We start from the raw sequence: 15,213 nt of genomic DNA on the forward strand, positions 1-15,213 counted from the left end.
CTGTCCTGGGCCTCCTGCCGCCTGATGTCCCCCCTCGTGTCCAGAGAGCCAGGGCCTGGACACCACATCCCCATGAAACTCCCACCCACAGTTGTTTTACCCAGCTGAGCCCTGCCCTACCCCTGCCTGAGTCACATATACAGCCAAGCCACCTCCCTCCACCCCAGCCAGCGCATCAGCCCAGCCCCCAAGCCACCCCTCCACCTTGCAAAGCCCACACTGAGGGGGCACCGCTAATTCCCAAGCCTTCACTCCTTGCTGCCTTTTCCCCCAAGAAGACCCTTCTCAGGAAGGTGAGCTTTCCCCTCTATCACCTTTATAGAGGTTAAAGGTTGTTCTTTTACATAATAATAAAAATAGTTTCATTATTACTATGAGGATTGTCATTGTCTTCCTTTCAAAGATTCAAATATTAGGATTTTATCCACAGTATGTTTTCTCCACCTTGGCTCTGTTGGGCCAGACAATTCTCTGTGGGGTGCAGACTTCGGCAGCATAGGGTTTTAACAGAAACCCTGGTATCTCCCCTCTGGGTATTCCTGGTGGCTCAGTTGGTAAAGAATCTGCCTGCAATGCGGGAGACCTGGGTTCGATTCTTGGGTTCGAAAGATCCGCTGGAGAAAGGAACAGCTACCCACTCCAGTATTCTGCCTGGAGAATTTCATGGACAGAGGAGCCTGGCAGGCTACAGTCCATGCGGTCACAAGGAGGCGGACACGACTGAGTGACCTTCACTCACTCTCTGGTACCTCTCCTCTAGGTGACAGCACATAACCTACTTTGAAAATCAAACCTGTCTCCAGTCACTGCCAGATATTGCCGGTGGGGTGGCGGATGGTGCAGAATGACACTGGTGGAGAATCACTGAGGGACAGTGACCTCTGCTGGCAGGAACTGTCAAGCCTGGTCTCCCAACACATGCCATTTTTAAAAACAGAGCTGCCAGCCAGTCCAGGTTCGATGCACGATACTGGATGCTTGGGGCTGGTGCACTGGGACGACCCAGAGGGATGGTATGGGGAGGGAGGAGGGAGGAGGGGTCAGGATGGGGAACACATGTATACCTGTGGCAGAATCATTTTGATACATGGCAAAACCAATACAATATTGTAAAGTTAAATAAAATTTAAAAAAAAAAAGAAAAAAGAAAAAATGAAATGGTGTGTGCTGGACAATAACATATCCCCCAACTTGTAAATACTTGGGGTGCGAATGACTCATGTACTGGGCCTTATTAACAGGAGACCCCGGTTCGATTCCTGGGTTCGGAAGATCCCTAGGAGAATGGATGGGCTACCCACTCCAGTATTCCTGGGCTTCTCTGGTTGCTTAGATGGTAAAGAATCCGCCTGCAATGCAGGGGACCTGGGTTCAATCCCTGAATTGGCAAGATCCCCTGGAGGAAGGCATGGCAACCCATTCCAGATTTCTTGCCTGGAGAATCCCATGGACAGAGGAGGCTGGCAGGCTACAATCCACGGGGTCCCAGAGAATTGGACATGACTGAGCGACTTTCACTCACTCTCTGGTACCTCTCCTCTAGGTGACAGCACATAACCTACTTTGAAAATCAAACCTGTCTCCAGTCACTGCCAGATATTGCCGGTGGGGTGGGGGAATGGGGCAGAATGACACTGGTGGAGAATCACTGAGGGACAGTGACCTCTGCTGGCAGAAAGAGTCAAGCCTGGTCTCCCAACACATGCCATTTTCAAAGACACAGAGATGAAGAAAATGAAATGGTGTGTGCTGGCCAATAACATAATCCCCAATTTGTAGAATGCTTGGGATGCAAATGACTCATGTTTGGGGCCTTATTAACAGGAGACCCTGGTTCGATTCCTGGGTCGGGAAGATCCCCAGGAGAAGGCATAGCAACCCAATCTAGATTTCTTGCCTGGAGAATACCCATGGACAGAGGAGCCTGGCGGGTGACAGTCCATGCAGTGGCAAAGAGTCGGACACGACTAAGCACACAGCACATAACAATCAGACAATGTAATTTTTAAAAACGAGCTCTTCATTTAACATCTTCAGGTTGGCAAACTCAAAAAGGTGACTAATATCAAATGCTGGGAAGGATACACAGAATTGGAATCTCAGGCAGTGCTGTGGGCATCAATGGGTCCAGCCCTTCTGAAGCAGCATTTGGAAGTTTTTCCTTGAACGTAGTGGGGCCACCCGAAATACCCTTCCACCCACTCACATCCCCCCCACGGACACACACAGATGGTGAGGCCGTTCTTGCCAGCCCCCTTACTCAGCTGAGAGAAATGGAAGAACCTATATGTCCACTAAAAGAGGAAGGGATAAAGTCAATATGGTATTGCTACCAAGGGATGACTAGCCCACAGATTTAAGGAAGGAAAGAGCCCAGGGTTTCCTCCGCGGCTGGATTTGGGCCAGATAATTTTGTGCTGTGCACGCCCTGTGGGTTGCAGGACGTTTAGCAGCAAACCAGGCCTCTATGGCCTAGGTATCAGCAGGACATCCTCCAGTAATAACAATCAAATATGTCTCCAGACATTGCCAAACATTCCCTGAAGGACAGAAATGACCCCTAGTTGAAAACTACTGAGCTAGAGTTACATTTTTTTTAAACCAAAAAACTCAAAAATATCCTGTCCAGTGAAAAAGATGGGAGTGGCACATTAGGCACAGCCATTCGTATCAATTAAGTAAATACAAAGTAACAAGCTGGCATAATAGAGGAGGCCAGAACTAAGTAAGGGGTCATTTGGACACTTTGCCTAGATTGTTCCATCTGAAGCATCTTTAAATCTGTGCAAACATGAATTTCAAAATACTCCCCTTCAGAGAGTTGGAAGATAAGCTCTAAAGAGCAAAGTCCCTTCTCCCTCCCATGGAGTGCGTTTTCTAAGAGGGCAGAGACAGAAGGTAAACACATAAATAAATGTGCACACTGGCAGGTGGGGAGGCATGCTATGAAGAGAAACAAGGCAGGAGAAGGGATGCACACAACTCCATCCACACACTGGGGCCACAAACGCTTCCTCTGTCCCCGTCACCAGGAAACTCCACTGTCCCTTCCCATGAATTCCAGTTCTTCATTCAGAGTTTTCACCAGACGCAACTCAGGCTGTTACACAGCACCTCAGCAAACAAAAGGAAAAGCTGTTATCTACTTAGAAATAAAGATTTCTGAATCATTAAAATTGTTCCTACACTTGTTACAGCCAACATTTTCAATGGTGACCGTTACTGTTACGCAGCAAATGTCCTGGGCTGCAATTCAATAAGTCAAGCTTTTATTCTGAGGTCTACTACCTGCCCTTTGCTAGACTTGATATACTCAAATGAACCACGTATTTATTTGGGTATCTCCCATTCTACTATGTCTTAAGAAGCATCACTTCTCCAAAATTGATATGAGCAAAAATGTGATTAGTTTTAGCTGCTTGGGTCTTCCTCAATAGAACATGTAAGAATGCCTCCCACATGATGGTTTGGCCAAAAAAAGTAAGCCTAAGGTTTTAAGCAAACACACCAGTAAGCTTGTGCTCTACAAATAACAACTATAGAAACAGAATTACAGAGATGTGTTTCCATTTCCTTCTGATTGAAGCAGTTGACCTAGGATAGAGTAAGCCTACTTGCTAGAGTAGCAGGTTGTGGAGAAAGGGCCAGGGGAAAGCACACCCCTGCTTCTGGAGGCAGCTGCAAAGCAGAGGCTGCATGTGAAGATGGAGATGCCCCAGTGGGCTGGGGTTGCCTCCTGGTTTGGAAGATCCTTTGAGAAATTAACCACTGTCTTGGTTCCCACAGGAGTAAGACACTTAAGTCCAACACGAGCTGAACCACAGGCAGGGAGAGCTCCTTCTACTGTGACCATCCCCACTACGTTCCCTAGGGTAGTATTCGCCCAGGGCAGTCGGGTGCAACAAGAGGGAGAAACGGGGGGTCGGACACCATCTTCTTATGTCCACCATAGCCCAGGAGATGGGCCCCTGGGTTAAGAGCCAGGATGTTAAGCACGCTTCATTCACTCACAGATGCTCACTAAGAGCTAACAATGATTGGCCACTATGGTTAGCGGGGGTTGGGAGAAGACTTCAACTGCAAGGGCATTTAGTGCTATTAAGACTCTTGGAGAGGGTGAGATGTATGCAGAGAATAACATGGAAACTTACATTACCATATGTAAAATAGGTCAATGCAGTTCACTTCAGTCGCTCAGTCCTGTCTGACTCTATGACACCCCACGGGCTGCTGCCTGTCAGGCTTCCCTGTCCATCACCAACTCCCGGAGCTTCCTCAAACTCAGTCCATTGAGTCAGTGATGCCATCCAACTATCTCATCCTCTGTTGTCCCCTTCTCCTCCTGCCTTCAATCATTCCCAGCATCAGGGTCTTTTCCAATGAGTCAGCTCTTCGCATCAGGTGGCCAAAATATTGGAGCTTCAGCTTCAACATCAGTCCATTGGAAGGACTGATTTCCTTTAGGACTGACTAGCTTGATCTCCTTGCAGTCCAGGGGACTCTCAAGAGTCTTCTCCACAGTTCAGAATCATCAATTCTTCAGCGCTCAGCTTTCTTTATAGTCCAACTCTCACATTCATAAATGACTACTGGAAAAACTGTACCTTTGATTAAACAGACCTTTGTCAGAAAAGTAATTTCTCTGCTTTTCAATATGCTGTCTAGGTTGGTCATAGCTTTCCTTCCAAGGAGCAAGTGTCTTTTAATTTCATGGCTGCAGTCACCATCTCCAGTGACTCTGGAGCCCAAGAAAATAAAGTCTGTGACTGTTTCCGTTGTTTCTCCATCTATCTGCCATGGAGGGATGGGACTGGATGCCATGATCTTAGTTTTTTGAATGTTCAATTTTAAGCCAGCTTTAAGCCAGTAAAATAGGTAGCCAATGGGAATTTGCTGTATGACTTGGGGTAATTATGAACTCAGACAGGAGCTCAGTATCAACCTAGAGGGTTGGGATGGGGAGGAATATGGAGGGAGGTTCCAGTGGGAGGTGGCATGTGTATATTTATGCCTGATTCATGTTGAGGTTTGACAGAAAATGACTAAATTCTGTAATGCGATTATACTTCAATTAAAAAAATAAATTTTTTTTAAAAAGACACTTGAAGTTCAAGTTCACAGTGTGAGCCTAACAAAAGATTAAATCCAACATGGAAGCCAAAACTCCCAAGTTGCCAGAATCTGCCCACAATCTCCATGCTCCATCTGAGAACTGACTGAGGATTGTGGGGTGAGCAAGGACTTCTGAATTCCATGTGGTTTGTCCATAGTCTTTGTCAGGAGGGGTTCTAATTTTTACCCACAGGAGAACTTCATAGACTAAGCTTTGAACACCATTTTCAAATTTATCAGCTGACATCCCCTGGGAGCCTATCAAGCACCCTGTCCATCAGCAACACAAGACTTCTCCGGGCCTGGGGCCTGAGGCCAAGGCTGAATTCCCAAAGAGCCGTCCATGTGGACACTCAGGGACTGTGAAATGAATGGACGGATGGATGAACTAACAGAATGGAGAAATGAGCTCCATTGTTTTTATTCACTGTCTCTACAATATCCCAGAAAGAGAGTAACAGAGAAACTAAGTTGGGGGTAGCATAGCAATAACAGAAAAGGAATAAAGGAAAGGAGGGAGATTTCTTTCCCAAACCTTTGTTCCCCAGTCACAAATATTCAGACAATGCAACACAGAGGACTCTCTAGTATACGAAGACTCCTGAATCTGATGCAGACAGAAATAGCCAAGAGGAAGTGTACATGTAAAGAAAGTTGGTGCTAAAGTAAGTAACATGAAGACTGATTTACAGATTTCAATAGATAATATACTTAGCAACAAAAAGATGCCAATTCCTTCCACTTATACATCAAGTCCAACCCGCATGACTTCTTCCACAGCCTTTCTTCCCAAAGTGACCACAGTGAATGTCCTCTAGGGTTTGCATGAAATGAAAAATCAGGCAACAGCACTTACTGAACTAAACTTGTCTTTCAAAGCATGTTTTGATGTAATAAATAAACTGAAATGCCTAAATTTTTAAAAGTTCTCATCAAGACAAATAAAATCTTATTATAATGCATGGTGACAGATGTTAACCACACTTATTGTGGTGATCATTTCACAATACACACAAATATCAAGTCCCTGCAGCTCACATACTGGGATCCATCACACTTCAAAAATCAATAGAGTGAAATTGCACTAGCACAGCTAAATGGAAAACATACATTTTCAAGATTTGTAAACATACATGGGTCTGATGGAATTCTTTGCGTTCACTTGAATAATAATTTTGTCAAACTGTGTCAGAAACAGTAATACTTAGACATAAACAATTGCTTCTGTCAGCAAACCACTAAGATAGAAATGTCCACTCCCTTTCCTCAAGTGTGGGGAGCCCTGGACTGAAGGTAACTGTCTAAGAAGTGGCTCCGCTGCCACTTCTCGTCAATGGCACCAGACAGGGCCAACTGGGCTGAGAAGAATCAGGCTCTTGTTTCTTGAAATCAAAGGACTAAATAGGAGCTGGGCTGCTATTTTACAAGCACAAGACCATTAATCCCCTTACCATGGATACAAGAGCATGTTGTTCCTTCTCAGATCACAAGGCTTATCCCTGAATAATTAGACAGAGGAAGAAATTCATTCTGGGCCCTACATCATTTTACTCAGAAAGAGAACACTGTGCTTGAGTTACACTTCTACTTCTCTGCTAAAAATGATCAATTATCCGATAAAAACATTATTTGAGTAAAGGAAGCAGATAAATTTCTCAGTTGACCTGGAAAATGGACTAAAATTTCATCATAATTTCCTGAGATAATACTTTCAACATTTAAAACTTCCTGTGAAAATCTTTTCAAAAATCTGGACTAAACTTTACAACAAAACCTTGAAAACACCTGTTTACTATCTTCAAAGTCCCAAGAAAACTTAATGTAACCTGATCTAATAAAAGCAGAACCTTCTACCACTTAGCAGTCTTTTACTTGCATCATCTGTCCTACTTTTAAGAAAACTCATGGAAGAGCAAGAAAACCACCTGATATCAAGATCTGTCAGCAATGATTTCAAAAGAATTGGTTCTGTCCCATTTCATTCATCTTCCATGTCTGCCTGGGCCAGCTCCTTGCGAATGTCCTCTGTGGGACCTGGATTTATCCACCACTGAAGTCTCAGGGCCTATACAGCAGCCTACACAGCAGGCTTCCGATAGCAGCTACCAATTTCTCTGGCTCCCACCCAGCAGTGCAGCACATGCAGCCTCAGGAGAGCCCAGTGAAGAAGTCTTCTGCTTCTCACACCATTGCCTTGGGTGCTCTGGCAGCTCTTTCTCTCCTTCACTCCCTGCAGCATCTGGAGGGACTGATAGAGCTGGTGGGTCATTTCTGGGTGTTTAAGAGCTCAGGCCAGTCTGATCAAAACCTAGACCAACTGTCTTCCCGCCCCTAACACCCAGCTTCCCTCCCCACTGGGCTGGCCTGTGCAGCATGCATTCTGCCCTCCAGGCTCCACTCCTCCTGCCCATAGTCCCTGACCTCCCCCACTCCTGCTCACCGAGGGATGGAAAAGGGACAGGGGAGGGGGCGGGGATCTGCAGGACGAGGCCAGCTTCGGTTCCCCAGGTGGGCTCCCCGTGCGCCCCTGCCTGCTGGTGGCCTCATCATGGCGGGCCCTCCTGTCCCTCCAGAGTGCACTTGGGGCCTTTGGAGAAGGCGTGGCGATCTCTGCACTGGCCCTTCCCCTGGCACAGACGATGGCTTCCACCTCGCCCTGCCTGCCCACTCTCCGCCTTCCCTGGGCCCTGCACTTGGATCTTGGGCCCCACAGGCCCATCCAGCTCCCTTCAGTGGCCTCCACTTGGCCCCAGCTGCCATCCGAGGGCAGACTGCTGGCAAAGCCGCTCTCTCTCGCTCATGCAGGCTCGAGCTGCCTTTGCCTTCAGCTTTCTCCAGCTGAGAGGCAGGTGCCAGTCTCTATTCCACCCACAGGATGGTCTCAGTGCCTGGACACACTCTCATGGTGTCCAGAGCTCTAGGCGCTGCTACTCTGGTGCTACGCCTCGGCACGTGAGCAAGCTGGGGAACGACATGCCCATCTCTCCTCTCACAGACGACTCCTCTCTCTACTGGCGGCTCTGTGTGACCTGAGGTGGGCAGGGGAGCAGGCAAGTTTGGCACCAGTGTGGCCTGGGCACCAGCTCCTCACATGGACCCAGCTGTCAGCTCCTTGTGAGCTACAAGTGCAGACTGCTCCACCCATCCCACCCGTGCTCTGGGGAGGGCGGTGGAGGCGCCCCGCCCCCTCTCTGCAGGCCCACACCTCTGCCTTTGGGACCCCTGACCTTCTCTTCCACTGCCTGCGTGGGGTCATGGTGACTGGACGTAGTCCTACATGGAGGCAGCCAGGACCTCACTCTAGAAGGAACAACCTCCTGCAGAGTCCAACCAGGTTCTATGGGTCAAGGGTAGGCTGCTCGTAGGTTCCCAAATATGCAGAGGAGACACTAACCCTGTGTCATGGAGGTGATCATGCTTCATAGAAGAGATACTGTAGTTAGGACTGGGTAAAAGCTGGGATTAAATTGAGAGTCTTCATTACTCTGTTCATTGCTATCTTTAGTGAGTTGTTGTTGAGTTGCTAAGTCATGTCTGACTCTTTGTGACCCCATGGACTATAGTCCTCCAGGCTCCTCTGTTCATGGGATTCTATAGGCAAGAATACTGGAGTGTGTTGCCATGCTCTCCTCCAGCGGATCTTCCTGACCCAGGTATCAAACCTGTGTTTCCAGAGTCTCTGGCATGGGCAGGCAGTTTCTTTACCACTGAGCCACCAGGGAAGCCCTCATTAGTGAGTTGTTCTTTACATTTTCCATCCAGTACACCTCAATATCTGTAAGTTTTCTGCAATATCCATAGAATAAGCAATAAACAGGAAAAAAGTTTTTTTAAACTGGCAAATGATCACGATTTGAATCCCTGAAGCCATCCTCAAAGGGATACATGCCACCCCTCTAGAATTCAATCTGCCTGACACTGGCACAAAAAGACCTCTGAAAGGCAGATTTAATATCTGATCCGTTTGCCAAGCTACTGGTGTTTTTCTGTTACCTGTCACACTTGGGAGAGGCAGTCTGTCTGGGAAGTCGTTTTCAATCCATCTTGTGTCGTGTGGTCCCCTTTCCTAGAGGGCCACATGATCATGTAAAGATGCAGCCACCTTTAGGGCAGCGCATGTAGAATCGGGCCCGCACCTGTACTGCATCTTAAACACATCCTGATTCATTAGGCAGCCCTCATCACTCAGCCTGCTGACAGCAGTACTGCTGAGACTCAAGCTGAGAATTTACCGGGAAAAATTTGTAGAACCCCAATCTAGTTTTGTACTTTTCAATTTTTTCAACTGACACTGGCAACAAAAGGTACTATATATAGCCTATGCACCCAGTTAAAACATCTCAGCAAATAAACAAGATCATATATTCACAGACTCCTATAAGGCACAGGCTTGGGAAAATAAAAAATTTCAAAAGTGAACTTCTCAAAATTAATCTAAAATATTATGAATTTAAATTAACTTTTCCTAAGAATGGAAGCATGATTTAACATAGTCACAAGATGAAATTTTGCACTCAGAGGAAGTAAAAGTATAATAAAAAACAGTATATATAAATTCTGCTGATCAAGAATCACAGTAAGATTAAAAGAGACTAGTTGAGGGGTTTTAGCATTGTGAGATGGCCAATGGCTTTTTTCCTTATGTTTTTCTTTTTTTTTAATTGAGGTATAGTTTATGTACAATATTATATAAATTTCAGGGGTACAACATATTGATTTGTAATTTCAAAGGCTATACTCCATTTACAGTTATAAAATATTGGCTATATTTTCTGTGCTATACAATATATCCTTGTAGTTTATTTATTTTACATACAGCAAACTCTACCTCTGAATTCCATGCCCCTGTCTTGTCCTTCCCGCTTCCCTCTCCCCTTTGGTAGTCACTAGGTTGTTCTCCATATCTGAGTCTGTTTCTTTTTGTTATACTCACATTCACAAGTCTGCTTTATTTTCTGGATTCCACATAGAAGTGATAACACACAGTATGTGTCTGACATAATTTCACTAAACATAATACCCTCCCAAGTACATCCACATTGTTGCAAATGGTAAAATTTCACTCTTTCTTCTGGCGGAGTAGTATTCCATTTGTGTGTGTGTGTGTGTTTGTGTGTGTGTACACCATCTTCTATATCTGTTCATCTGTTGATGGGCACTTAGGTTGCTTCTGTAGCTTAGGTAATGTAAATAACATTTCTATGAACATCGGGATGTGTGTATCTTTTTGAATTAGTATGTTTCTTTTTTCTGATAAATAACCAGGAATGGTCTGCTGGGTCATATGTTAATTCTATTTTTAGGGTGTTTTTTTTTAACTTTTTGAAAATAACATCTTTAACGTTTTTGCAGAGGTAAAATATTAAGCTTAAAATAGGTCTTAGTACATCAAAATACTAAGTTCTCTAATTGTATTCCAAGATGGTCTTTAAAACATAATATCCCATAAATTACAGAAGAGCAACCTTGGTCTGCAATCGTACAGAATGAATTTTTACAAACATAATAAATATATTTACGCCTTACACATATTTTTAGTTTTTTGAGGAAACTCCATACTGTTTTCCATAGTAGCTGCTCCAATTTACATCCCCACCAGAAGAGTACTAGGGTTCCCTTTTCTCCTTATATTTTTCCTTTTTGATTTTTTAGAAGGCAATCTTCTACTTTTTTTTTATTTTAAAAAGGATATTAATATCATTTCAGAAAGAATGCTTCAGTTTAAAGGCATAATATAAAAGCAAATATATCTTTTCTAAAAATCTATAAAATAAGAGTAGAGTTCACTTAGGGCATTTTTTTTTTTACCTTACACCCCCTTCTTTCAATTTTTTGAATCATGTGAATAGGTTACATATTTTAAAATACATGTGTGTGTGTGTGAACACACAAATCCACATATTGTATGTTTATTTTGTTCCTCCAAATGTTACTCTTCTGTTTATTCCTTATATTCACAGCTTATGCGTAATACATTGTGGCTTTGAGTAGGACCAATAAATAGAAACCCTCTTTGCTAGGTTTTTAACAGAAGACAAAATAATGAAGCAAACAGGAGACCAAAATAAAAGACTTCATTGGAGGATATAACTTTCATCAGCAGGTAAATTTCCTTCCGAATTGTAAAAAAAACTCTGAAATGAGATAAATTCATCTCTAATGACCCAGGTAGAGCTGAACTGAAGCAGCTATCACCACATACTGGAGGAAGAGGCAAGATATTTAACACCTTAGGATCTGGTACCTACCAATCTAAACAGTCCATAGCTGTAGACAGCACAAACAGCCATGAGGGTGTGTGAGCCTGCCCAGGCAGGGCCTGATTCTGTATTTAGTGTGAGGAGCAGCACAGAAAAATGTGTGCTGAGAGTACGCCGCTTCCCCTTCCAGCCCATCAATCAGATCAGTCCAGTCATTTCACCTCTCAAGGCGAATAGTGAAGGAAGAGGGTAGAGAGAAACCAGGAGTGTTACCCTAATCACAAATAGAGATGGAAAAAAACATCACAAATAGGGAAGATTCCTCCAAAAGAATAGACAAAAATGTAAAACTATCAAAACTATACTGAAACTTTTAAGAAAATAAACAAGGTGCTATGACAGATACCAACAGTACGATGAACCTATACATATGTAAATTATTTTCAAAGTGAGCGCTATGGATTTATCCTCCTCCCCAAATTCATATGTTGAAGCTCTAACCCTAAATGTGAATGCATTTGGAGACAGGGCCTATAAGGAGATAATTAGAGTTAAATGAGATGTCATTTAACTGATAGAAAGGATTAGCACCCTCGTCCAAAAAGACTCCAGAATGCTCATTCTCTCCCCTGCCAGTTCTCCTTCAACCAAAAAGAGATCATGTGAGCATACAAAGATTTGGTGGCACCTGCAAGCTGAAAGGAGAGGCCTCAGATCGAAACCTACCTTGTCAGCATCTTATTCTTCAACTCTCTCAGCCGCCAAAACAGTGAGAAATAAATTTCTGTTTTTTAAGTCACCCGGTCTATGGTATTTTGTTATGGCAGCCAGAGCAGACCAATACAATGAGAATAGAACTCTTCTCTTTCCATCTATCTATCGTATCAACAAGAGAAATATACATAAAATAGAAATCTAGAAAGCTTATGACATATAACTACAAATTTTTATATTTACCTCCATAGTGCCTATTGAATGAAGACCATTATTTGAACATGATATAAACTATAAGCTGACCTAGATTATAAAGGTTTTTTAAATGTTAAATTAAAATGTGGGTCCCTTAAAAATTATATTTAAATTATTTTCAAGATTGAGTTTTGTATTAATTCTATCTCAAATAATATTGCAATCAATCAATTAAGACTTTTCACTGTTTACTTACTCAGTTTTTTCTCTGTTGGGAACTTTTCTCATGGAGAAAGCCACCATTGCTTTGAAGAGATACTCTTCATTTGTATCCCAAGCATACTGAAAGAGAAGTAACATAGAATGAAAAGTAGAGAGGCATGGAATACAAACTGGTCCACTGGGTTGTAATTACGGCCACAGTGGTGTTGGTGTGTGTGTGTCTGTCTGTGTCTCTCTCTTTCATCTTACACAAAAAAAGACTGGGGACCATGATAAATCATGTCACCATAATGTTTAGGATAGAATCTCCTGGTTATTCTATCACTGCAAGTGTGGTGTGTTTCCCACTGCACACTCTTCTTCAAAATCTGCAGTATTAGTAACCAGTCAACAAACAGGGCATTTGGACATCTCATCCTGTATGTAAACAGTTGATTCCTTTTCATCCTTTCTCTCTCCCCTCATAAACTGACTCCCCATCTCAGCTTCCTTTCCTGTATTCATACCAGTACAAGTTTTCATTTTCCTAGCTGATAACTTGAGTGGATGTGCATGTGATGGGCTGAATTGTATTTCCCACAAAGAAAGTTGTATGTTAAAATCCTAACCCCCAGTACCTCAAAATGTAACCATATATGGAAGACAGTGTCTTTATCCAGGTGATTAGGTTAAAATCAGATCATTAGGGTGGGTCCTAACCCAATATGATGGGTGTCATTGTAAGAACAGGAAATTTGGACACAGACACAGAGGGAAAACACGTGAACACAGCCACCCAAAAGCCAAGGAGATGGTCTGGAACACATCCCTCTCTCACAGAACTCAAAAGGAAATCAACCCTGCTGACACCTTGATCTTGGACTTCCAGCCTCCAAAATGAGAGGGAACAAATTTCCATCGTTTAAGCCACCGAGTCTGCGGTACTATTACAGCAGCCCTAATCCCAGGGACGGGGTAGCCTGGTGGGCTGCCGTCTATGGGGTCGCACGGAGTTGGACACAACTGAAGTGACTTAGCAGCAGCAGCAGCAAACTAAGATGGCTGACTCCACATTTTAGGTATGTAATCTAGCATAACTGGAGAAAATCACAAAATAGTGTGGCTTAACTCAATTCATGGTGACCTACTCTCAAACTGCCTGGCATCCCCTTATTCCATTTGGCCCTTCTCTGGATCTAAACTATATCAGTTTCCTCTGTGCATTCAATGCTGACTGGAAGCTGTTCATTGACTTTGAACTATGCTTAAGTCTTTCCCATTAAAATAACAAAATCAAATCACTTTATTCAGTCCTCCTTCTTCTACCAACTGTCGTTTCTCTCCTGCCCTTCACAACCAAAATTCTTGAAGGAGTTGTCCATCCTCCTGTCTGCAGCCGGTCACTGACCACGTATTCTGAACCTCCTCCACGTGCCTTCCAGTCCCTGCACTCCACAAAGCAGCTCTCTCATGTTACCAATGATCTTCACGTTGCTCAACACAATGAGCAGTTTTCAGTCTCCCCTCGCCTGGCCCCTCAACAGCATTCAACACTCTTAAACACTCCCTTCATCTGAAAGCACTCTCTTTCCTTTCCTGACACAGCATCCTCCTGGTCTTCCTGCTGTCCCTCTGCCTCCTTTGCAAGTTCCCCCTCCTCTGCAAGGGCTTTAAGAATCACAAAGCTCAAGGCCAGCCCCTGTCCTCTGGCCATCCTCCACCTTTCTCATCAGCACTGTCATCATCACTTCAGTGCAAGAGACGCGGGAATGGATATCTCAAGCCAGTTCAATAATGTCTCAAACTCAGTGAGTCCAAAAGCCATGGTTTTCTTAGCCATTCTCAGTTCCCTGAGTCATAAAGGGGCCACCATCCATCTAGTTGCTTATCCTTGACCTATCCTCTTCCCTCCCTTGTCATCCCATCCCATGGCTCTCAAATCCTTTCACTGCCCCTCTCTCCATCAACACACCGGACTCCAAATGGCCATCATCTCTCACCCGTACTGCTCCAATCGCCTCCCAACTGGTTCCTTCTGTCTACTCTAGTCTCTTTGAGTCTGTCCTCTACTCTGTGGCCAAAGTATCTTGCAAACACACATTCTGTCATGACACCCCTTCCACGAAACCCCCACTTGCTTTAGAAATAATACCAAAACTCCTCAATACAATCCATACATTCTTGGGCCTGACCCCTCCTTCCTCTCGAAACTTATTACATGCGATGCTCCTCTTCACTGCTCCAGTTCCAAACACCTTGGCCATCCTTCCACCCGTCACTCTTCCCACATTCTTCCCTTGTAATAAGCCTTTGCATGTGCTAGTCCCTTCACACTCTTTCCTTGTATTCCCCAGGTTCACTTCTACTAGTGTTTTAGACCTCACAGTAAATGCCAGGTCCTGTGGCCTCTAATGAGACCAAAGTCCCTGTGGACTTCTCTTTCCTGAAATGCTTGTCAAGATCACACACTTGCATTTGGTTCACTGGATATGCAACCAATCTGACGACTATAAGCTCCCCAAGGCCAAGGATAAGTCTGGTTTTAGTTGTACCACGTCCTGAGCACCCAGTGTGGTGCCTGCCCTCAGAGGATTCTGGGAAAAGCAACCCTACGCACTGGCAGAGATGGTGGATTCTGCCCTCAAACCTGCCCCCTGCCCCCTGCTGACTTGAGATCATGAGTAGGTCACTTAATGTCTTTGCACCTCTGTTTTCTCATCCACCTAATGAGAATGGGAATACCCATGTCATTTTCCTCAAAAGGCTGTTGTGAGAGCTAAATGAGCTAATG

The 15,213-nt window shown here is 44.2% G+C and overlaps 1 protein-coding gene across 2 annotated transcripts in view; it reads right to left on the reverse strand.

The window, feature by feature from the left end:
* CLTRN (collectrin, amino acid transport regulator) overlaps positions 1-15,213 on the reverse strand; it is a 40,389-nt gene that overhangs the window by 20,589 nt on the left and 4,587 nt on the right. For both annotated transcript variants that reach the window (XM_025276342.2, XM_025276343.2), the window contains one exon: positions 12,478-12,563. In XM_025276342.2, the coding sequence (XP_025132127.2) occupies positions 12,478-12,563 (86 nt within the window). The remainder of the gene's footprint in view (positions 1-12,477; positions 12,564-15,213) is intronic.

The sequence above is a fragment of the Bubalus bubalis genome, chromosome X (genome assembly GCF_019923935.1).
Source record: "Bubalus bubalis isolate 160015118507 breed Murrah chromosome X, NDDB_SH_1, whole genome shotgun sequence".
Lineage (NCBI taxonomy): Eukaryota > Metazoa > Chordata > Mammalia > Artiodactyla > Bovidae > Bubalus > Bubalus bubalis.